Source organism: Sinocyclocheilus rhinocerous, unplaced genomic scaffold (assembly GCF_001515625.1).
Source record: "Sinocyclocheilus rhinocerous isolate Xijiao unplaced genomic scaffold, SAMN03320098_v1.1 scaffold327, whole genome shotgun sequence".
In the NCBI taxonomy this organism is placed as follows: domain Eukaryota; kingdom Metazoa; phylum Chordata; class Actinopteri; order Cypriniformes; family Cyprinidae; genus Sinocyclocheilus; species Sinocyclocheilus rhinocerous.
In genome coordinates, this window is record NW_015649610.1 from 571948 (window position 1) to 596481 (window position 24534).

Here is a 24534-nt window from a genome sequence, read left to right on the forward strand (position 1 = left end):
AACAAGTACAGGGCTAATTAATGTGGCGCGCTTAATGCAACCCATCTTTAAAGAATCACAGGAAATTGGAGGAAGGAACTATTTGGTCACCGAGCTTACGTCACTGCAGGGCATCACGCAAGAGAAATGGCGCCCTGCCATTGGTCACTTGCCCTTGTCAATCAAACAACACCACTCCCCCCGCCCCAGTGGTCAAGGTTGGTTGAGAAGGCGTCAGTGTGTTTAGTTTGTGCAGTCGAACCTGGAGCAGTGACAGATGATTTGTCGAAAATAGAGGAAAAGGGAACGCGGGCGACTCTCCCGTAGACACACAAAAAACATGTTTCCTAAAGGCAAAAGCTCCGTCGTGCCATCGGATGGCCAAGCTCGGGAAAAGTAAGGTCTTTTGAACATCTCCCGTCGTGCGTGTGTTATTGTGTTGGATGTAGCCTATTGTTAGGGCAGTATAGGCAAGGCTGCATATGGAGCGTATGCTGCTGCTATAGGCTTGTCGTGAGAGCGTTGAATCGAAAGTGCCCAGCCGTGCGCCATTCTGGGGTCCCCCTATGGCACAGAGCTTTCGCCTCCGACTATTGTGATGTGATCCAGAATAAAAACCGTGCCTTTTTAAATCACCTACATTTTAATGCAGCCATTTGAAATAGTTTCTGCATGCGGGACGGGCGCTTCAGTGTTCCTTGTTTCGTTTTGCCTCAGACGCCAGTCTTGGAGGGGAGTGGGTCCGGTCTTTTGTTTAGTTTTTATGCATTTTGCATGTTTTTGAGATGCATTCTTGCTCAATGGGGGGGGGGGTTATGAATAATAAATAAATGAAATATTTAAATTAGTATTTTTTGCTTAATATAATGAGTATTTTCTTTGGATAATACTTTCATTTTTACTATAGACACTGTTTAAGTGTAAACCAGAGAGGAGTGTGACACAGTACAGATTTCTTGAATTTGTCCTCACCAGCCATAATATGCCTTTTTTTATTAATTGTTGCTTTATTAACTTAATATTGTATTCTCTCTGTTTTATTGCAGGTTAGCTTTGTATGTTTATGAGTATTTGTTACACATTGGTGCTCAGAAGTCAGCGCAGACTTTCCTGTCAGAAGTAAGGACCCCAATTTCAGTGGAGGACCATACTTTTGTTTTTTTACAGACACACACTTGCAAACATTAAAATTGAAAATGTATTTCAGGCCTATGCACGCATAGACTGCATTTTATTTTGAAAGATTTGATCATTTTCTGGTCCATTTTAGATCCGATGGGAAAAGAACATCACGCTGGGAGACCCTCCTGGGTTCCTGCATTCCTGGTGGTGGTGAGTATTTCGAGTGTATTTTGTCTTTTTATAATATTAAAAGGAATAGTTGACCCATTTTTTTAAAACCATATGTTTATGCAAGAAACAGCCTGAAATTTGTGTTGTTATTCACTGAAAATATTTTACCACACACAGCTGTTAAATTGTATGGTTCATTGTTATTGCAGTGAAAACTTCCCAACAAAAAAGTTTTTTGTTTATTCCATTGAAGCAAAAGTTGTAGAGGTTTGAAATGACACGAAAATTAGTAAATTATGCTATAATTTTTGCACGAACCATGGGCATATGCAGGCTTATTTGACCACTTTTTCTTTACCCAGTGTCTTTTGGGACCTCTACTGTGCAGCTCCTGAGAGGAGAGACACATGCGAACATTCAAGCGAGGCCAAGGCTTTCCATGACTATGTGAGTACAGAAACGCACAGACTGTTTCCATAATGTATGCAGATTAGAGGACAAAATTGCATTTCATGTGCCTGTGAATCTTGCAGACTCTGGAAGAGTCTCTGTGTTTTATAATAAGGAAGTGTGTACAGTGTTGTGTGTGAAGGATGTAGTAATCACCCCTACAATAGCAATGATGTCAGCAGGGTTTTCCATGGAATCATGACCGTTTCTAGACAAAGATGGTACGTGTCTCGGACGATCAGCTTTGTCATGTACATGATGTTCGGCTGATTGGAAATCAAGGTCTGCATCTTTACTAAGATTGAAGCCAGGACAGCTCTTACTATTGATAAATATTTCAAAATTGTGTTACGTGGCACTTTTTAAAATGTGACTCTGGACCACAAAACATAAGGGTCTTTTTTTTAATTTTTTTTATTTTTTTAGATTTATATATCATCTGAAAGCTGAATAAATAAGCTTTCAATTGATGTATGGTTTGTCAGAATAGGACAATATTTGGCTGAGATGGTGCACTAGGGTGCAAAAAAATGTAAAAGTTGTCCAAATGAAGTTCTTAGCAATGCATATTACTAATCAAAAATTAAGCTTTGATATATTTACGGTTGGAAATTTACAAAATATATTCATGGAACATGATCTTTACTTAATGTCCTAATGATTTTTGGCATAAAGGAAAAATCTATCATTTTGACCCATACAATGGCTATTGCTACAAATATACTCGTGCTACTTATGACTGGTTTTGTGGTTCAGGGTAACAAATGGATTTGCAGGCAGAAACCCTTTAAAATAAAATAATTTTTAGGCAAGCTAAGTCCTCCTAGTTTTCCATGAAATGCAAATTGTAGCATCTCTAAATCTAATTTCTATGCATTTTCCCAACAACTTATATGCTTATATAGGAATGATGCAAAATCTCCAGCTTTAGCTTCCTACCAATAATATATGGCCACTTGTCTAGCCGCAAGCTTTAGTGAGGGGCCACAGGTCAGAGGTCATATGCAGCGAGTCTAAAAATCAAACCCTTGCTCCTCTGTCTAGACATCCTAATCTGAAAGGATGCTGCCATACAGGGATACATGAAACATTATGTGCCATGCGAAAATTAGCCGCATGTTCAGCGTGGCTGGATCTTCAGGACTGTTATAGGGCATTATGTTTTGAAGTCCTCGTGTGATCGCCGCAGTCTCCTGCCTTTTGTGCCCAGCTGTGGTCGGGACCGTGGCGTCAGGTCTGTGCTCTCTTATTCTCCAGAGGGTGGGGGAGGAGGCTGCGCCCTCTTTAAACAGTGGCCATGTTGTCTTCATGCTGTGTCAGGGGAAACACTCCCCCTCGGGCTGCGGTGGGGATGGAGAGTGATTGATGGCTGTCATGGAGCCTGTCGGTAGGCAGATTGAAAGGGAGGGAAGAGACCGATGGAACGAGGAGCATGGAAGCGAACTTGGAGGGTGAGGGAAGGATGAGCTGTGTGGAGCAGGACTGTGTTGAATTTGTTTTGTTATTTCAGGGCATTTTGGTGATATAATGATGTTAGATTGCCAATGGAGGGCTGTCATTAGGGTAGGACAACCAGGAACATTTCCCTGGCTTAATTTGAAGGATTTTCCTTGGTTATGAGAAATTTTAGTTAATCCTAAGGTGACATAAAATGACATTCCCACCCATTTCACTTAAGTAATATGACTTTCTGAGAGAAACAAGACGCTCCGCAAGAGGAGGAAGGGTGAAAATTTATTTTATCCATTGAGAATTGATTGGATCATGAAAAGTAGGCGTTCTTTTCCAGAATTTTTTGTTGGATTGCTCACCTTTCGAAACAGGAAATGGCAGCCTTGGTGACGTCAGCCAAAATAGAAAAGTCATTTTGGAAATGGATCAAGTCATTGAATTTTATTACAAACTTTAGTTTTCTTTAGAATAACATGCACTGCAGTGCTATTTATTAATATTTTGAATTGGGTTTTATTTTCAGTTTTATTTTAATTTAAATTTACGTTTTAGTATTTTTGTTATGTGCGTTTGACTTCTTTATTGGTAAAAACTATTTAGAAATATTTACATATTAAACTTATATTTACAATTTAATTTCATGTAATATTTTCATTTTATTTGAGCTTTTTCAATTAGCAAAGACTTTATTTATTTTTTGTTTTGTTAACGATAACACTGAGGAAGTTTGAATGATATGTTCAGAAAATATCTTTTGTGTCTATTAAGAATGTGATTACGATCAATCTTTATATCGATTTTAAAAATAAAAAGTCCTCTTGGCCTTTGAACTGTGAACTTGAATAGTCTGAATGAAAAGCGAAGCTGCTCCATTGTTGTGGATCAGTCTCGGTCTGACTCTTCCCATTGGCCGGTTCTGATCTGTGTTGTTCCATCAGGGTCAGCTGCTCTTCTTTTTTTCTACCTCCTTCCTGTGGTATTTCACAGTGCTCTCTGAAAAGCCTTGCTCGGTTAACTCAGGCTGAAGTGTGACAGGCAGCAGACCACACTGTGCCTTTTCCACTGACATTATATGCATGATCAAATCCCTGTTGTGCTCTGAAATCTAGTTCTTTCCTCTTGGTTTTGTAGACCTTAAAATTGGATTTTACACCAGTCAGTTGTGGCTATGCCGTTGGCTTTATTGCTTGCTGTTAGAACACAGATTTATGAGTGATAGAATGCATTAAGCTGCATTTTCTGCTTGTGGAATAAATCTGTTTTCCTAGGGGAAAAAATCTGTACTTAAGATGTACAGGTGTTTTCCCCCCATCTAATGTGTCCTGATCTTTTTTTCTTCTTAATGATTTGTGCCCACAGAGTGCCGCAGCGGCCCCCAGTCCTGTTCTTGGGAACATGCCACCAGGAGATGGCATGCCAGGTGGACCCATGCCCCCTGGATTCTTCCAGGTTAGATCATCACCCTCTTTCTAAACCTCATGTCTTGTGAGATATTTTTAAGATGTCACTGATCCAAACCCTGCATAGACTATTAGTCAAACGTTTGGTCACAGTGAATTAATGTTTGTCATGATTTTAAAAAGCTTTCTATCTTTTTATAGTAAGTGTTATACAAATGTATTTTTATTACATGAATGTGTATATGTGTATATATTAGGGCTGCCTTCGACTGAGGATTTTTCTGGTCAACTAGTAGTCGTTCATTTTAAGCATTAGTCGATTAATCGCACATTTATTAAAAAACCATTTAAGTCATTATAATGAGCCTTTAATTGCCTACATAGCTTAATAAGCGCTCAGGCACACGCATAAAGCTTGCCACAGCGCACTGGCAGAATGATTATGAATGTGTCAGGAAAAAACAGTAAGGAAGCTGAGACAGCAGAAAGCGCATCCTGTTTGCTTTCATTATTTTACAAAAGCGCGTTTTTTTGTTATTGTGAGTGCACTCAAATAAATGTGGAGTCTTAACAGATTTGAAAGATGTATTACTCTTATCTGTATGACCAAAAATGACAGAGTATTTTAGGAATACGTGAGCGCACCGGCGCCTCCATCTGTGCTGCAGTGAGTGCTAATATTCAGCTTCCACACAGACACTTGAACAGCGCACATTTCTCTAGGTTAACATTAGATTTAGCGGCCATGTAAAGTTGCTAATACTTGCATATTTCAGATGATAAGCCATATTTGTGGTGGATGAATGATAGGCGAGCGTTTGGATGTCCTGCCCGATGTACTAAATTACCATAGACCAGCAGTTAACGATATGCGTGACTTAAAGGGGGGTCATATTATGCTCTTTTACAAAGTCTTGATTTTGTTTTGGGGGTGTACTAGAACATGCTCTCATACTAGGTTGTTTATTAAGATTATTTTTCTCACATTTTACATAATTACAACACCTCTCTCCCCAGTCTGGCATGAACGGCTCGAATAGTTCCTGTATCAAATGAACGGACCCCTTTAAGCGACTAATAAAATTTTGGTCGACTAACGATTAGTTGACTATTAGGGGGCAGCCCTAGTATATATAGCTTTTAAATATTGTTTTTTTAAAATATTTTTGTTTTTGATTTTTAATTTATATGCAAATTAAGTTAATGCACGCTCTCTTTCTATAAAAAAATAAATATCAAAAATAAAAATTTGCATTGCTATTTAGGTATAATTACATATTTTATAAAAACATATATACTTGTAGATTTTATTTACATCTATTTCAATTTATTGAAATGTATTATACTTGGAATATTTATATTTTAATAATAATTACTTGATATTATAATATTATATATTTCCATTTCAGTTATATGTTTGGAAGTATTAAACATTTATTATTATTACTATTATTATTAACTATATGCTATATGCATATAGTTTTTTAAAAGTTTAATATTTGTATATATAGTTTTAGATTTTAATATTTATATGTATAAGTATAGAAATAAATAAATAAATATATATATAATTTATTTTCAGATTTATGAAATATATATTAATAATTAATATTATTTATGTAAATAAGTATCGCTTTTTATTTCTCCTCTTTCCTATTACTTGTTGCATTTGTCATTTTTATTTAATCTCTTTATTTTAAAAATGTGTATAGGTAGTATTTATAAAGTTTTAGCTTTTAGTTTTGGATCTGTTTTTAGTTGTTTTAATACTACAATTGATTGCTTCTGTTGTCCTCATTTGTAAGTCGCTTTGGATAAAAGCGTCTAATAAATGACTAAATAAATAAAATAAATGTAACCTTAAGTAAAAACAGGGAATGATGGGGCAGCACTGGCTACACAGTGTTGGGTCCAGTATTGGCTTTCTCTATTCAAATTCTGTTGAATTCTTCATAAATGTTTAATTGTGCTCTTGCTGATACTTTTTGTTCACCCATTGATTCATTTGTTAAATTTTTTCCAAGTGCTTTGTTCTTTCAGTGTGAGTTTATCTGCTCAGCCACCAGTCACTTATGATTCTCAGTGCGTTCTGTGGTGTTGTTCTCTTTCCAGCTCTTTAAATAGCCTAATGACTCTCTTTTTTTCTTTCTTGTCTCCCCATTGCCCTTTTTATCACTTGCTACCTTTCCCTTGCTTGGTCTCTCGCGCCTGCTCTCCTCTCGTGTGGTCTCTTCACTTTCTTAGGGCCCTCCCGGCTCCCAGGCCTCCCCTCACGCTCCTCCTCCCCCTAACAGCATGATGGGACCCCACGGCCAGGTAGCGGCTCCTGTCTATACACGGGCTATTTCATTTGACTGATTCTGCCCTCTGTATTGTTTCTCTCTCGCCGTCTTCCCGTTAGCCTGCTCTGCTGAGCTGTGGTTCCCCTGTGTTCTCCGAGGCATCTTTGCAACTTCATTAGACTCAGACAAAATGTCATTGTTACAGTTTTCTGACAAGTTGATTTGTGTTGCAGCCTTTCATGTCACCTCGCTTTGGTGGGGGACCACGACCCCCCATCAGAATGGTCAACCAGGTGAGTTCATCAATGTGGTCTTGATGTCAGCTTTTGTAGCTTTAAAGGGGTCATATGATGCTTTTTTAAAGATCATTATTTGGTGTATTTGGTGTAACAGAATATGTTGACATGCTTTAATGTTCAAATACTGTACATTATTGTAAGTCCTCTATACCCCGCCTCTCTCAAACGCTTAGTTTTCAACAAAGCCCCTCCTTCCGACAAGCGCAGTCTGCTCTGATTGGCCAGATGACCCAGTGCATTGTGATTGGCCGAACACCACAAGCACGCGTCGGAAATGTGTTACCATACCATAATCGCGAGCTTCATCTTTCAAAATAAATGTAAAGACAGAGCCCGAAAGGGGAACAGAGTCGCGGGACAGACACAGTGATGAAGCTGGTATGTGTTTGCAGTACACAAGCCACGGTTAAGACAGCTGACTCCACTCTGATGTGCCCCTGTCTCTCTCTCTCTCTCTCACACACACACACACACACACACACGATGCGCAAAACTCCGCATTTGAACAGTCAATAGCAAATACTTAAACTAATAACAAAACATACTTACAGTAGCTGATTCAGAAGCGCCAGATTGTCATAGTAAAGTCAGAATTACCTCCTCTCCTAGGTTCACGAAACGGTCGTCCATAAAATGCATTGCTGTTCTGTTGTAAGTAATCTTAAAGATTCCTAAATGCATCTACTTTCGGAAGGCCAAATAAAGTGCTTTTGCTTTCGCCTAGAAACACACAGCGTCTCCTTGACATGGCTGCTTCAACACTAACCAACACTAACTAAACCACGCCTTCTTTCTTTGCGTGCACATTTGGGCGGCATTATGCTAATATTTCCACATAGTGAGGTAGATATGTGGGGGTGTATTAGAACGAGCCATTTTAGGGGGGCGTGGCAGTCTTAACTTTTATAAAGAATATCTCTTTGGTTTTGAGACTTTAGTCTTTGCAACTTCAGGGATCTTATCTATGCACAATCAGCTTGTAACACTCCAAAGAGAAAGGAAAACTTGAAATCGCATCATATGACCCCTTTAATTAAAATGTCCAAAAAAATATAAAAATTAATAATAAAAATAGATGTTAAGATTAAATGTGTACCGACACTTTTCCAGCCCCCAGGTGGAGTTCCAACCGCCCAGCCAATGCTCCCAAACATGGAACCCAGACTACAGGGTGAGCATGAGTTATGAGTATATCAGAGATAACATATTTTAAAGCTGCAGATGACCTAAACTGATTTGACTTCTCCTTTCCCCATCTCAAGGGCCGATGCAGAGGATGAATGTTCCTAGAGGAATGGGTCCCATGGGCCCCGTCCCCCAGAGTTTTGGAGGAGGGATGAGACCACCACACAACTCAATGGGCCCTGGCATGCCAGGAGTGAACATGTAAGACCTTTTGTGACAATAGTGTTTGGGGTCATTAAGAATTCAATAAAATTAATATTTTTATTCAACAAGGACACATTAAATTGATCAGAAATTTGAGTAAAGACATTTATAATGAAGGTTTTTTTTTCCAATAAATGCAGTTTTTTGAACTTTTCATTCATCAAAGAATCCTAAAAAATTTATCAAAGTAATAAACAAAGTAATAAAAAACACAACTGTTTTGTTGCATTGATAATTTCTTTAGCACCAAATTTGCATATTAAAATGATTTCTGAAGGATCAGGTGACACTGAAGACTGGAGTAATGGCTGATGAAAATTCAGCTTTGACATCACTGGAGCAAATTACATTTTTAACATTAAGTTGTAATAATATTTCATAATATTACTGTTTTGTTTTTTTTATCAAAAAAAGCAGCCTTGGTGAGCATAAGAGACTTCTTAAGTCCTACCAACTCCAAATTTTTGAACAGTAGTTGATGTAAATGACTGATTAAATGGAAACTGAATACTAATCCATGTTATTTTGTGTTTTGTAGGGGCCCTGGAAATGGCAGACCACCATGGCCAAATCCAAATGCCAACAATGTAATATATTCTAATTTTAAGTATTTTATTACAGTAATTACATTTATTTCTATAATAGAATACTACATTCCTAAACATAATTCTGTTTGTTTTGGTTTAGATGCCATATTCATCACCATCTCCTGGTGCTTATGGGGTAAAAAAAAAAAGTTCCTCATCTACTGCACATTTTATTACTATAATAATTCATAAAGACTTTGGAGTATTACTTAAAAGCTGTAATCCATTTGTTTCTCCAGGGTCCACAAGGAGGGGGGCCTCCAGGAACACCTGGAATTGTCCCTAGTCCAGCAGGTCTGTTTGCCACACATTCAGTTCAGAAAACGCACTGTAATTCAGCTAAGAGTCTTTCATAACCTTCTCAATTGGATTTAGTTTAACTCTGATTTCCATAGATGTCAGAATTACCCCAGGCTTTGCCTAAAGCAGAATATTGATTGTTGAACTGATCATGCAGAGATTTCCATCCCATTAATGAAACATCTCTCACCCTCAGACTCCAACAACTCCAGTGAAAACCTGTACACCATAATAAACTCAGGAGGTGGAGGTCGCAACAGTGTAAGAGACAGACCTGCTGACTCATTTCTCAGAGGCACACCGTTCAGAAATTGCTTAGTGTATACATTAGCGCAGCAGAAGTGCCCTTGGCTGTGTTCATGTTACCCTTTTTCATCTTTACTGTCTGATGAGATGACAGAACATGTCTGAGGTTTTTTGTGTTTTTTTTTTCCCGGCTGGTTTTGTCCAGTTTCCCATAGGCCCAGGCTCTGAGGGCCCCCTAGGGGCCATGGCAGGAATGGACCCGATGCATATGAACGGAGGTAATGCTACTGTAAAAACACATGGTTATATTTAAAATAAAAACTTAAATCTATTTGAAAACATTTTTTTTAAATCTTGTGCCTTTATAGGTTCAGGAGACCTGGATGGACTTCCAAAGGTGATTATAATCTTTCTAATAGTATTTAAAGACCACCAATGTTATATTTGGTTGGAGTCAGAATTAGATGTATTTCAAGAATATTTAATAGAATGCTGCAGGAGTGGGTCCTAAAACATGGAAATGAGTAAGCATTTTTGCACTTCCGGTTCCATCATCCTGAAGTCAGTGGGTTTTTGGTTAAATGCCTGAAATGAGGTCTGTGGTGAACTCGCAGACTAAGATATTTTCATGTTTGATTCGAATTAAACTTATGCGCAAAACTGGAATATCACATAAAACATTTGCGAATAAAGCACCGTTTCCATCCAACGAGTCAAAAAACAAAACAAAATCGTCACTAAATATCACTAAGAAAACTAGGAGAAGCCACTGAATATAATAATTTATATGATAAAAAAAAATTATAAAATGACTTGCGCCTCAGAGCGAGCAGACGAAACACAATAAATGCAGTCATTGCTTTCGGAGGTGTATGCCAGCTGTTTGGGGACGCAGTCGTGTAAGACAATTATACAAAAAGACGACAGACTTTGCTCAGGCATTTCAGAATGACCATAACAACATATAGATGCTGTCAACGAGATAGGTCCGCTGCTAGTAAAGCTATCCCGTCTCATAGCGCAAAGTCACATGACTTTTTCGATACGCATGGAGGAATTTATTCGGTAAATGTGTTTCCATCGTAGTTTATGTGCATTTTTTCTTATCGGATAAAAAGTTTATCCTACTCAATTGTGCGCATACATTTTTTTATGCGCATTTTTAGAATTTATGAGCATCTTGGCGGTTCCATCCAGCGGTTTTTTTTTTATGCGATATTCCAAAATGTGCATAAAAATAGGTGGATGGAAACATAGCTATTGACATAAAACACATCAGCAATACCCCACTCATGTTTTTTTTAAAGGGGTCCTATTATGCTTTTTCAGTTTTTCAACTTTAGTTAGTCTGTAAATGCCAGACTGGGGAGAGAGGTGTTGTAATTATGTAAAATGTTAGAAAAATTATGTTTTTCGAACAACCTAGTATGAGAGCCTGTTCTAATACACCCCCAAAACAAAATCAAGACTTTGTAAAAGAGCATAATAGGACCCCATTAAAAAGGCAGTTGCTAACATGTGACTAAATGGGACTGCAGAGGTTGACTTTTTTTTTTAATTCAGATTTTACAGCTTGTTGTGTTTGTTCTCACACTCTTACAAACTATTCTAACTCAAACTTGTAGATTTTAAAATAAGATCGAAAGAGTTTTCAGAAACCTAGTGGTGTTGAAGTCATGCTGTGATGTAGTTCGTTTACAGCCTAACTTTAGCTTTTTACTATTGACAGTTGTATTTAGGCTTCAAAATTCGTAAGTTGTGTATGAAGATTACCATGAAAAGAATCATAGAGAGAGAATCATACATATAAACACAGCTTATTTTCTGCAGCAATCCAAAAGCTAATGGAAAAATCCTATTGGAACTAGGGTGATGCTAACTTCCAGGTTGGCCAAAAATAAATAAATAAATACGTCATCTCTGCAGCACTCTTATTCACTAACTAAGTTTCACATCTCATTATCAGAATTCTCCTAACAACATGAGTGGCATGAGCAATCCACCCGGGACCCCTAGAGATGAAGATGTAGGAGGCAGCTACCTTCACTCCTTCCAGAATGAGAATGTAAGATTAATCAACTTTTACATCCCTTTACGTTATGTATTATAACAGGGTTTTCCAAACTGGGGTTTGTGAGTAGATGGAAAGTTAATAATTAAATCATGAAAATGTAAAATTGTTTTTATTTTTAAAAATATTTATTTGATCAAAATAATAAAACACCTACTAAAGTGTATCAACTTAATAAAATTTTAACTTTAAATCTTAGTCTCAAATCTGTACTTCAAGCAAATATTTTTCAGCTGATAAAACAAGTTTGGGGATCCCTGTATTATAGCTGTTTTGAAAATGCTAGCTAGCTATGTAGCTTAACAATGTGCCATTACCAGGCACAGCTCTAAAAAAAAAAAAATGGTGTGCTGGAACAATGCAACACAAACACCAAATTGCTGTAAAGTGAGTTTGTACTTTTCCTGTAGAGTGTATTAACTTTGTTTCTTTCTGTCTTTACAGCAGTACTCTCCTTCCATGACCATGAGCGTCTGATGCCAGTCTGTTTGCTCCATTCTGGAAACTCACAGTTGGCCATCGATGACATAGAGTACATGTACAGGAAATGGAATTGGGTGGGACTGCCCTGCGTCCTCACAAGTGGTCTCATGCAATATCAAAATGATTTTTGTTGTTACTTTTCTTTTTTTTTAAATGGCTAGCAAACCTTTTCTCCTCTCTTAAGATCGGAAGATCTAAATGTGACTCAGTGCTCCTGGATTTTTAGTTTTCTTGTTCCCATCAGAGGCCATCTTTCATTAAGAAGAAAAGTATGGTTACTGCTGACATAATCGCTGGATGTGTGTACATTTTGTGTCGAAGAGGAATAATCGCAGTTCGCTCGCTCTCTCGAAATCCAACATCCACGTCCAACTTCAGCATGGTTTACACGTACGAAACTTCCTCCGAATTTTTGACACTGAACTCTCATACGTGGCCTTGAATTCTGTGAATATTTTATTGCCTTTCGATGACCTGTTTTTATTTTTCTCCAGTGAAACGCATCAAGTGGTGAGAGAATTCGGTCTTTTCTGAGCGGGGATAGACTCGCAGTTGTATTTTACTTGTACACTGTCATTTTTGTCTTCTAGCATTATAAGCAGCTGCTTTTAAGGAATAACTGCATTGACGGGTCCCGTCGTAAAGATGGCTTTTTTGTTTTCTGCACTGATTTCATGTTCTCTTATTTTTCTGAAATTTAACTGCTGTCTCAATCTTTGGTCGAAGACTGAATGATACGCTGATCCTCTCAGATGCTGACCCTGACAAACATACTACCTATGAGACCTTCTCAGAGCTCCTCAGGCGGGTGACTGGATTACGCGTCTGGATGGATCTCCCTGCAAAATGTTCAGCCATTGTTGGGTTTGATTGTCATGATGAATTTGTGGTGGTTAAAGATACCCATATCATGTTTTCTTTTTTATATATATATATGTAATTCCCTCCCATGTGCCTCTTGTTTTAGCTCTGAAATGGTTTGATGTTGGTTTAAAGGCGTCATCCCGTAAGGATGTTGCTTTTGTAAGCCAGACTCTAGTGTGTTTGGATTTGTTTTGTATTAGGTTTCATTTGAGCGACATACGAAAAAATCATACTACAGTTAGAATGGTAACTTATTCTATTTATACAGACACTTGGACATTGTTTTACATTTTAGTAGTTGTTTTGCACTGCTTTTGTTAGCTTGTGCATCATACTTTTAACTGTGGGCTGAATAGGCTTGTTTATATATTGACTACTAAATTATTTGGCTCCTTTGAGGATTTTTGTCTTATGTTTTTCAGTCATTTATACTAATTAAAGCAGGAAAGCAACGTTTCAGCCTACCTTCAGTTTCCAGCAAATCGCTTTTTAAGAGAAAAGGGAAAGCTCGATGTGAAATGATTTTAACTTTGGGAAATGATGTAAAGCTGTTGATGTTCCCCGACTTCTTTAGGGTAGCATCTCTCCAGAGGGCCAAGATCCAGCCATTTGATTTCCATGTAAATCATTCTTTTGAATCAGTGAACCAGTTTCGATGTAAGATAAAGTTGTTCCCAAATTGTCTCAAGCCTCTGTCTGTTTTCACTCATGGTACAAGTACAATGCAATGGTACAATGTTTTTAATGGGCAGAGCGTGTCGTAAGAACCCATTGACGAAGCTCTTCGCTCTCCTCCTCTGCTAAACGTCCAGCAGGATCATAGTGGACACGGCTCAAACGGGCTGCGAGGGTGTCATGCACAACCTGTGAGGCACAAGTGATTCATAAGAGCTCTACAGGTTTTGCCCAACCAACTGGCACTTAAACTCTACAAACCAGTGATCGTTCTTAAGAGTCTTTTTCTTTCTCAGCAACTCTCAAATGGTATTAGTGACTGTTCCCACAGAAAATGTTTTCCATTGTTTTTCAAAGTAAACACGCACTAGACCAGTGGTTTGCAACCTTTTTGCCTCAAAGGCCCCATAATGACCCCAAAAATATTTGAAGCCCCCACCCCCAGTGGTGTTCACAACATTGCTAAAATTATATTTTTAATATAGTTGCTTGGTAAGTTTCAACAGATTACATTCTGTGACTTGGCTGCCTGATCTTGTGGCAAACCGTGAACTGTCATTCTAATTACGATAGGAATCAAACGTCATGATAAAAAAAGAGATGTAAATCAATCATTTACTGCATATAACTGACACAAAGACATTTTAAAGCCTGTGGTGAATCTAAAAAGCTTTGCACATCCATGTTTAACTGTTTTAATAAACCAGTTGTACCATTAGTCCTTAAAGGGACAGTTCACCCCAAAATGAAAATTCTGTCATTAATTACTCACCCTCATGTCGTTCCAAACCTGTAAGACCTTCGTTCATCTTCGAAACACAAATTAAGATATTTTTGATGAAATGTGAGAGCTCTCAGACCCTGCATAGACAGCAACGCAACTGTTAGTGTTCCCAGGTCCAGAAACGTAGTAATGACATCGGTAAAACAGTCCATGTGACATCAGTGGCTCAACTTCAGTTTTGCGAAGCTACGAGAATACTTTTTGAGCGCAAAGAAAACAATAACAATTTATTCAACAATTCTTCTCCCGAGTTACGTCTTCCGCCATTTTAGAGTATCATAACACATACGCACGCTTTCCCCTAAGCATAAACAACGCTGATTACGCAGATTACGTTCATGTGCACGCTTTCTCCTCCGAACGTAAACAACGCTGATTACGTTGATTACGCTCTTGGGTACTCTCCAAAATGGCGGAAGACGTAACTCGGGGGAGAAGAATTGTTAAATAAGTTATGTTATTTTTGTTTTCTTTGCGCTCAAAAGTTGAGCCACTGATGTCACATGGACTGTTTTACCGATGTCTTACTACATTTCTGGACCTGGGAACATTCAAGTTGCATTGCTGTCTATGCAGGGTCTGAGAGCTCTCACAATTCATCAAAAATATCTTAATTTGTGTTCCGAAGATGAACGAAGGTCTTACGGGTTTGGAACGACATGAGGGTGAGTAATTAATGACAGAATTTTCATTTTGGGGTGAACTAACCCTTTAAGAATAATGTTTTAAGACCTAGCAGCCCTTTTAAATGAATGAAAGCAGAGTCTGGAGTCAAACTTTGTCTTTGGATCAGTCTGTAGTGTCTGTAGTTTGGTGAGCAACCCACAACAGGATCCTGACTGCCAAATACACCATGTGACATGAGTCCAAAGTACAAATGCAGTCATAAGGTTAAGGTTCTTGCAGCTAAAAACAGGAACTGATCGTTGTTTATCATTCATGAATATCTCAGAATTGAATTGCTTAAGTCTGAATTAAATTAAAGGTAGAACAGGTAGAAGTCCAAAATTCAGCACGTCTTTGTTTTACATTTAATAATTTGATATTATCTTCCATCATTTCATTTGACCTCTCCATCTTTTACAGGTTAACAAAAACATTTTTAAATATTGTGCAAGTGTTATTAAAAAACATCCATTTGCAATGTATTATGTTAGCATATTCCATAGTAGATGACATTAGATTCTATACTTACATCTAGATTAGCATTGTCCATTGAAGACCAGGTTTACTGTTACTAGCAGCCATTTGAATAGCAGGTCAATAATGAATTTAGCTGTAATAGGTTTGATGAGATGTACTGGATGAAAGGGTTCTTAAGATACACTGAACATAAATGATTTTGTGAAGCTGTTCTACTTTTTTTAATAGATTCAGTGACTGCAATGTGCAACATGTTCATAACAGCCTTATAATGCAATGTCCTTTTTTGTGAAAATTACATTGTTATTGTTGTTCGAACTGTGCAGCTTAAAATAAGTTATTTGAAATATTTGTCAGGTCAAGCATGGATAAAAGAGCAGTTCAAGATGTGCTTTTCACTGAAGGACAAGCACACGCCATTGATATGAAGTAAAGTTGTCATGCCTTATACAATGACATACACTCACTCTTATGAGATGTATATGACTATTTATTTGAATATTTGTTGAAAACTCTGTGTATTCAGTGAAATCTGTGCTTCTAAATTTGTTTAGAACAAATGACTGAATTATCAGTTTACAGTTCACAGTTTTACCCTGTAAGCATCATTTACAGTCCCAAGTTCAGAAAAAAATCTTACAAACACAGATGCCCTTCACAATCTCTGCTGATGGATATTTATATAGTCTTTGAATGCAATGCTGGTATAATAATTATGCATTTGCATTAAAGCAGAAAAAAATATATCAATGTTTACAAAAAAAACAACAACATTTGGTTACAAATTCCATTAAAAAATATATGCTAAAGATACTGTCACCAACTTACATTTTACTTCCCCCTGTGTTTGAAACATCAAGGTACAGAGACCAGCTGGTTTAATCTGTATCTGTCACAAGCAAACACAAGGACTCTAGAATTTCAGAAAAGTGCAAATATATCAATGCAATCATGGATAGAAAACTTCAATTTTTTTCTCTTTTAATTAATTTTCTCCAGAACTTTTCGAACCTCTTCAGGGTTGTACCCCCAAGGTCCGATGCCACCCTGTTAGGAAGAATAAAAACGAGTGTGAAAATCCCTCTGTACTGTGGACTTCCTGATCAATATATTAAGACTATACAAAACACTGGCAATCAAAAATGCAGCAAAAGAACAGAACCAATTGCGACTATCAAACCCTTTGCCTCATGCTGTTCAGCTCATTCCAAACCTTTTATCTCACGAGAGCAGTTATGAAGCTTTGGAGGCATTCCTGTACTGTGTGCACTGTGCAGTTAGTCTACATTACAAAACGCTCACCTGATAGATAACTTTCCCACTCTGAATGACATAAAGGCGCTCAGGCAGGGCTCCGTATTTGCTGGCAGTGATGTTGGTCATCTCATCCACTACCACAGGGCAGAGGGGGTCTTCTTTGACCAGGGTCCGGGCCGCAGCCAGTCTCTCCTCCAAGTTTTTGTGCACGCTGATGTCGATGTTGTTTTCAAAGGCCCAAGCATCTATAAGATAAAAGAAGAATTTTGCTATTTGTATAACATTTATCACTTAGTACTCTACATGTAAAGTACTCTACAGTGTATTCTAGGCAATGTTTATATATCAACCCATATTGTTACTATTGCATGAGGACAACAGCAAATTATTTGAAATATTATTGTCATTACCAGTTGCATGCGCTTCTGCAAGGTAAACAACGAGGAAATCTGCTACATCACTGAAGTCCTTGACAAGTTGTTTGAACTGGTCAAGTTTGAAGAGAAATGGGGGTCATGTGCAGCTTCCGAAACTCAGAACCAGTGGACGGTTCCCTGTGAAGAAGACTGCATCAGTAACAGTGTTGGGTGTAATGCATTACTAAGTAATTAATTAATTAATTACTTTTAATGTAACTGCATTAAATACTGTCTAGACTATAAAAACGAATGTTTTTAATGTAACATCCCTTTAAATACTCTGGTCAGTTCAAAATATATTTTTTTCTTTTATTGGAAAAGACCCTTAGGACTGATGCAGTCAGTTTAATTATACCAATAATGACTTTTAATGTAACTGCATTAAATACTGTCTAGACTATAAAAACGAATGTTTTTAATGTAACATCCGGTCAGTTCAAAATATATATTTTTCTTTTATTGGAAAAGACCCTTAGGACTGATGCAGTCAGTTTAATTATACCAATAATAATAATAAAGAATACATTTACTATACCTTTAAGAAAACGATGAATGCTCGTTTTCTGTCCATCCAGGGTGAATAAAGCTGTGTCCGGAGCCGCGTGTCCCTCAAACGCCTCCAGGCCCAGCGAGCACCAGTTCACGGAGAGCACGGTTTTAATGAACCTCAGAGAAAAGAAAGTCGGACCCCAGTCTTCGTATCTGAATTTGGGATTTTGAGTCATCGTCGACTTCTCTCCCATTTTTAGATGGATTTTCCTCATGAGTCCCGGGGAAACGAATGACAGAAATTTCAACAGGGTTATATGCACAATCGCAAATAATATCATGGCCACAGCTGATACATAAACAGAAAGTTTTCTGAGCGCATATCCCACTGCTGTCCCCATCGCGAGAAGAATTTATCAATCCACTACATGATCGACAAAGACATCAAACTTTGCCTGTGTTGTAGCAAAAGCTTACCGCCCTCCACACCACAACAATATTACATCACGCCAAAATTCAAGATCAAATCTTACTAGGGCAAAGGCTTTGCTCATTATTATTAATTAGGTCATATTGGCGTTGCTTGGTAACCTTCCTGGAACTTAATATTCATACGCGTTTGTCAAGCAGGATTTGTTGATTCGCCAGGCGACTAGCGACCACTTGCCTTTAGCAAACAGCTGGTCTACTGGAAGACTCACGTCACGGAGCGTAATTAATATTCATGAACCCACCTTCGCCATAGTAAGAATCATAACTTGACTCTGTGCGTTGATTACATGTAAAACGGAACTTTCTTTTGCATTTGGTTCATAGTGGACCCATTTTCGGTTTAAGAAATACTCTATAAATAACTTACCACATTGTTTTTATGCATTTTTTTTTATATAAATAAGTCCCATCTATGGTCTTTATAATTATTATGCCGACTGCCGTTTTAATGTTAGTTTCTAAAAATGTCCATAAGATGTCACTGTTGACATGTCTGACTACAACACTTCTATTGTTTTTGCCTTTTTCACAAATCACTATTTTTTATCATACTCTCTGCGATTCTCTACCGAAAGGCAGAAAAATAAACATAAGATTTTTACGCTAGTGCCACATCTTTCTCCAGTTAATTGGCCTAAGAAATATTTATTATTGATCTGTGTACTCTCAATGATCTTGTTTTGTCTATGACAAAATAGATATTAAATTATTTGTTGCTGTGTGATGACGAATCTCATCTGTCATGGCTTGGTTATCTGAGGAAGTTGTACAGAACTGTTTTAGTTGTATAAATGCAAATGATTATTCCCAGTTTGAAGTGGCTCGAGATCAATTTCACTATTCACAAAACATGCATCCAGTTTGTTCCCGATTGGTCCCTCCCCTCCCCTTTCAGCAGTCTATATTCATTGGCACTTCGAGCTGTCAATCAAAGCAGGGACGCATGTTTTGCTTTTCAGAATTGATGCTATAGAAAACTCATAAAATTGCTGCTGAAACAGGAGAGAGGATGCGGTCGGTAAGAACACATTTAACAGCCTGTTGGACGCAGAAGTTGAGAGTCATCATCATTCAGTCAGAATATCCGTTCTTTCTTGCTTTGGAGGTTTAAATAGGTAGGCTATGTTTTAAAATTCTTCTACAACATATGAAAACATTAATTATTCAGTGTGTTTTACCGTATTAGGCTATAAAAATGATTGGCTGTATGCTTATCGTGTTTTCAGAGTCCTTTGAGAGCTGTAAGAGTTTGTTCTTTCAAGTGAAGTTCAAGTTCATGATCCTTCATCCCACAAGGTACAAGAAGCGATAAGGACTATTATTGAATGGGGACTGACATGTACACTTGGAAGTCAGAGGTCCAGATGCAGAAATCTGCCGCGCTTATTGGGATGGTCAGTCATCAGACAGATTTCACCGAGCTCACTTTCTCCATGTTCAGCAGTAAAACAGACATCTGCCCGAAACGCGTCCCTGCTGACGGCTGTGGCTCGAATCCCGCCTCGATACAGATGCGCTGCGGATCTGAAGATCTCAAACTCCACGCGCATCACACCTCCAAACTTCACTGTTTCACCATGTCACCCGGAGAGGGTATGTACCTGCGGACTTTTGTCTTTACGGGTGTATTTATTTATTTGTTTTTTTACCGATTTTTTTTTCGGGTTTTTGTCGGCTTACTCTGGTTTATGGATTAAAATGATCCCAGCTATGGCTGCGCATAATTAAGAATGCAAATATAAAATAACAATAAAAAATATTTAGCATTAAAATAAATTTAAGCCTAGCTTACAACGGCTTCTGTAACGTTTAATTGAACATATGCTAAATGTCAATCTGCACAACAGAGCCCAAAGCCATTAGTTTTTGGAAACCTTTAATGGTTTTAAAATAGCTATATATTAAGAAAAAGAATAAAATAAATGAATTTATAATAAATAAATACATAAGAAAAACATAAATATATTATAAAAACTAAAAATGAATCAGGCTACTTATACAATTTGATGTATTGGAGCCTCGATACGCGCTGCGGATCTGAAGATCTCAAACTCCACGCGCATCACACCTCCAAACTTCACTGTTTCACCATGTCACCCGGAGAGGGTATGTACCTGCGGACTTTTGTCTTTACGGGTGTATTTATTTATTTGTTTTTTTACCGATTTTTTTTTCGGGTTTTTGTCGGCTTACTCTGGTTTATGGATTAAAATGATCCCAGCTATGGCTGCGCATAATTAAGAATGCAAATATAAAATAACAATAAAAAATATTTAGCATTAAAATAAATTTAAGCCTAGCTTACAACGGCTTCTGTAACGTTTAATTGAACATATGCTAAATGTCAATCTGCACAACAGAGCCCAAAGCCATTAGTTTTTGGAAACCTTTAATGGTTTTAAAATAGCTATATATTAAGAAAAAGAATAAAATAAATGAATTTATAATAAATAAATACATAAGAAAAACATAAATAGATTATAAAAACTAAAAATGAATCAGGCTACTTATACAATTTGATGTATTGGATGTATTAATTAATTTAGTTGCATATAGCAGCCAGATATAGCCTACAAAGAATTTTACATTTGCCGAAGAAAACTGAGTTAATGCAGATCTTGTCCTTTCAGGGAAAGGTTATACACTCTTTACCTTACCTTACCTGTTTCAAACTGACATCTATGGTGATATAGCCTATATTTGAGTGTGTGATAATATGTGGGCGTAATTTACAATAACGTCTAAGCGCAAAAGCAAAATTGTGAACATCGTCCTGTCGCATTGTATTTTGGCACAATTCGACACATTTCCTCCTTGCTAGGTTATCGTGTCTTGAGGAAAGTTAAATGTGGCGCGCATAGCCTAGTAACGGAACCTTTAAAAAAAACGGTTAAATAACAAAGTTACATTAATCTCGCACGGTTTGTCTTTTGACAAAATACTTGATCGCGTTAAGTTGGCTACATTAATTCATTATTATATCCCTTAATGGGATAGTTCTCCCACAAATTAGTGTTCTGTTGTCAATCTCACCCTCATATTGTTCCACACTTTACTTCATTACTTTTGAGGAACACTAACGTAGATGTTAGTGATTCAGCTTCACTCACCGTTCCTTGCATCTTTTTTCATACACTAAAAGTGAATCGTGACTGAGGCTGTCATTCTGCCTAACATCTTCTGTGTTCCACAAAAGAAAGACAGTCATACAGGTTTACTGCATGAGGCTGAGTAAAGGAGAATACCATGATATTGCACTGAGAGATCACTGTAGGCAAAACATAAAGAGTGATTCAGTAATCTCATTCATTTAGTCACAAAATCATTTTAATACTTGCATCTTACCTCCCTATTTTCATTGGAGAAGGAACACACATTCTATTGATTATGCTCTTTAGTAGCTATATGTGCTTAAATGTATGTGACACTCTTATTGCAAGTCATGTTAGTTGTAATTGAGCATGCATCCCTCAGAACAGGGCTCTCTGGTATTGGACCAGGGTGGTCACCCTGTTTAGATGATGCTACAATGGCGTGGGATTGCGGGGGTTGGCAAAGCTAACCGCTTACTTCAGCTTATGATTATACAAATTTGACTTATATTAGTAATCATACCTTGTCACAAAATAGAGTCAGAGGGTTTGATTATGATGTTTGCCTGACAAATTCAAACCAAATGTTTGTCTCAGCATTTATGAGACTTGGGTCCACAACTCACCCCCGTCCAAAGTGAATCATTTCAATGTCTCTCAGATGTATTTGACAGAAAGGAACACTGATGTTTTAGATATGCCTATTTGAGAATCCTAATTTATGCTACATACTGGAAAGGAATGGAATGGACTTTTGTGAAATATTTTGAAGTAAGCATGTAGTGTGTTGCGTGATCTTGTTGACATGTTTCAGAGAACAGGTTACAGATATTATCTCTCTCGTTTGACATGTGAAATGATTTTTAAATGTTAAATAAAAGAATATCACTGCAATCAAACATTGATTATATGATTCTGCATTCATCTGTGAGTTTGTTTTTGAGTATAGACCACAGTTCATCCGTTAAAAATAGTCGTTGATCAGGTGCTCATTTCAACTGCAGTGGCAGAACATGCTTGATTGTACAGTAAATGAAGTGATATGGAAGAAAATGTACAAGTATTTAAACTTACCTTACCTATAAGTCCTACCTATTTTTGAAAATGGTGATTTTTGTTTTTCTGAAGAAGTATACTCTTTTTCACCCATTATTCTCGCACAGGTTTTTTGGTTGGCACATAGTACTGCAGCTAATTTTCAGGTCTCAGTTATAAGGATTTTTATTCATTCAGGTCAACTGTCGAATTTATACTTATGCATGTCTACTTTTTTAAATGAGGCAAAAGTAACGGCAAAAAGTATATGTCTGAAACCAGTATACAGCATGTGCTATACTAAATGTTGCTGTTTTCATTGTAAATGAAGCTTTTAAGTTTATGTTTCTAAGACACTTATTTAATTATGTAATTGTTTTGTAACCATGTAGTTTCAAGCTCTTATCTAGACAAGGTTTTGTTGAAATGCCATGTTATCATACAAGATAAAGTGATCTGGGTGATGCCTTTAATGCAGCAGCATTCGCATTGTACCATACAATTCAGCAAGATCATGAGAAAGTTATGGCCATGCAACCAGTGAGTTGGCAAGGCATCGCACATGATCATGATGAACATCCTAAGAACGCAGCACTTGTCCGATGGGACAAAATCTCTCTACCATGCCTAATTAAATTGTTCTTTGGCTTTCTGTGTCCTGGATAAGTCAACTACTGATTTGTGGTGCATTGGTAAATATAGTCGGATCATTTTTCATTGAATCAACACATTTCCAATTTCTGAGCTGAATGATATTAAATCGAACATTCTGAATTCATCCCATTATTACCTTAAAAACTTCAGTGTCATTTTTCAGGAAATGAGATTATGATTATCAGAGTTGCTGTGATTGTCCGTGCTTGTGTTTTTTTTTAAACACAAGGTAATACTTAGTATTCGCAGACAAACTCCCACGTCGAAGTGTTGATTCAGCTCATGAAAAAATGAGTAATTGACTCTAAAGGGAGTCATTGCTATAGTGTTCCGGGTTTCTATGGCAATGCGTGTACTCCCACACACATATACAAACTCAGCACCGTTTGGTCACTCTGTAAAATGTGGCATTTGCACTCATTGTTGAATTCCTATAGCTTGATGAAGTTTCTTGTGCTTGCCTGGCTGATAATCAGTATGTCTCAGGATGTGTTGTGTGGTGCTGCCAAAAAGTATAAAACCCTCAGATTGATCAGATTTAGAAGTTCTCATTCAGGTGATTTATAGGTGGATGCTTTATTGCTTCCTGTAAACATGTGTTGTCCACAAGATTGCTTTGTTTTAGTTGCTGTGGCTGATTGCACTCAAGTTGAAAAAAATGTTGACGTCGGTGGTTGCATCACTGGTAAACCGTTGTGGGCTGCGCAATTACCTGCTCTCGCCTGAGCATTTTTCGTTCGTTTCTCTGGTCTTTGGGCTTTCTCTCTCACACTTACACACACTTGATCTCTATGCAGTTGTGCTCTCACTCCCACACATTCTCCTCGACTGCGGCCCATGTCTTTTGGGGAACTCCTATGACATCAGAATGAGGCATGGATAAACTGATTGTGTGGGGAAACTGTAATGTTTGCAGCTTGTTCCATTGATTCACAAAGTCCTCATGATCAATGTGCAGTGCTATTTCATCCTGGTCGATGACATCACTGAGCAAACCTTTAACAAGTGAACATTTTTCAGCGTCAGTCACCAAGCCTTTGAGAGCCAGCTTGCTGTAATGGAAGCCATTGAATCATTTCTCACAAACAGGTCTCTAGAGGACCGTCTCGAGTGTTGATTCAGCTTAATTTGGTTGGGAGTTTACGAGCTTATTTTTGAGAGAAAGATGCGGTCGGTGAGGCATAATCTGCGGAAAAAGTTTGAAAAACATTTTATAATCTAATCGAGTAGCGTTTGATGAAAGCTGCTCTTGTGGTTTTAGAAGATTACAGCATGTGACGCTCAATCATTATGGTTTGGGATCATTCCGTTGTTGTTTTTCAAATAATATGTAAAACCTCAACCTACTTAATCAATCCTGAGGTAAAACATTCAGACGTCGGCGACCTTTATTGCTGGT

General features: G+C 37.6%; 3 protein-coding genes across 8 annotated transcripts in view; 2 read left to right on the forward strand and 1 right to left on the reverse strand.

Annotated features, from left to right (window-relative positions):
* The first annotated feature begins 204 nt into the window (after positions 1 to 204).
* Positions 205 to 13778, forward strand: ssbp3b (single stranded DNA binding protein 3b). Of its 4 annotated transcripts, none has more exons than XM_016515809.1 (17): positions 205 to 375; positions 1026 to 1098; positions 1250 to 1311; positions 1635 to 1719; positions 4534 to 4623; positions 6819 to 6890; positions 7090 to 7149; positions 8266 to 8326; positions 8418 to 8541; positions 9083 to 9131; positions 9232 to 9267; positions 9371 to 9425; positions 9628 to 9692; positions 9883 to 9955; positions 10046 to 10074; positions 11644 to 11742; positions 12193 to 13778. In XM_016515809.1, the coding sequence occupies exons 1-17, from the start codon at positions 320 to 322 to the stop codon at positions 12223 to 12225; spliced, it is 1122 nt and encodes a 373-aa protein (XP_016371295.1). In that variant the 5' UTR covers positions 205 to 319; the 3' UTR covers positions 12226 to 13778. The 4 variants fall into 4 exon arrangements, with proteins under 4 accessions (XP_016371295.1, XP_016371296.1, XP_016371297.1 ...); XM_016515810.1 differs by having other exon boundaries at positions 12196 to 13778; XM_016515811.1 differs by lacking the exon at positions 6819 to 6890.
* A 2388-nt stretch (positions 13779 to 16166) lies between these two features.
* On the reverse strand, positions 16167 to 18410 carry LOC107710913 (type I iodothyronine deiodinase). Its single transcript, XM_074560075.1, has 4 exons — positions 17909 to 18410; positions 17365 to 17508; positions 17000 to 17199; positions 16167 to 16744 (listed from the first exon to the last, which is right to left on the reverse strand). Exons 1-4 carry the CDS (start codon positions 18261 to 18263, stop codon positions 16679 to 16681), a joined length of 765 nt encoding a protein of 254 aa, XP_074416176.1. The 5' UTR covers positions 18264 to 18410; the 3' UTR covers positions 16167 to 16678.
* Positions 18411 to 20391: 1981 nt separating this feature from the next.
* The window catches only part of LOC107710926 (zinc finger protein GLIS1-like), an 83905-nt gene continuing 79762 nt past the window's right edge, over positions 20392 to 24534 (forward strand). For all 3 annotated transcript variants that reach the window (XM_016515813.1, XM_016515815.1, XM_016515816.1), the window contains exon 1: positions 20392 to 20460. In XM_016515813.1, the coding sequence (XP_016371299.1) occupies positions 20445 to 20460 (16 nt within the window). In that variant the 5' untranslated portion in view covers positions 20392 to 20444. The remainder of the gene's footprint in view (positions 20461 to 24534) is intronic.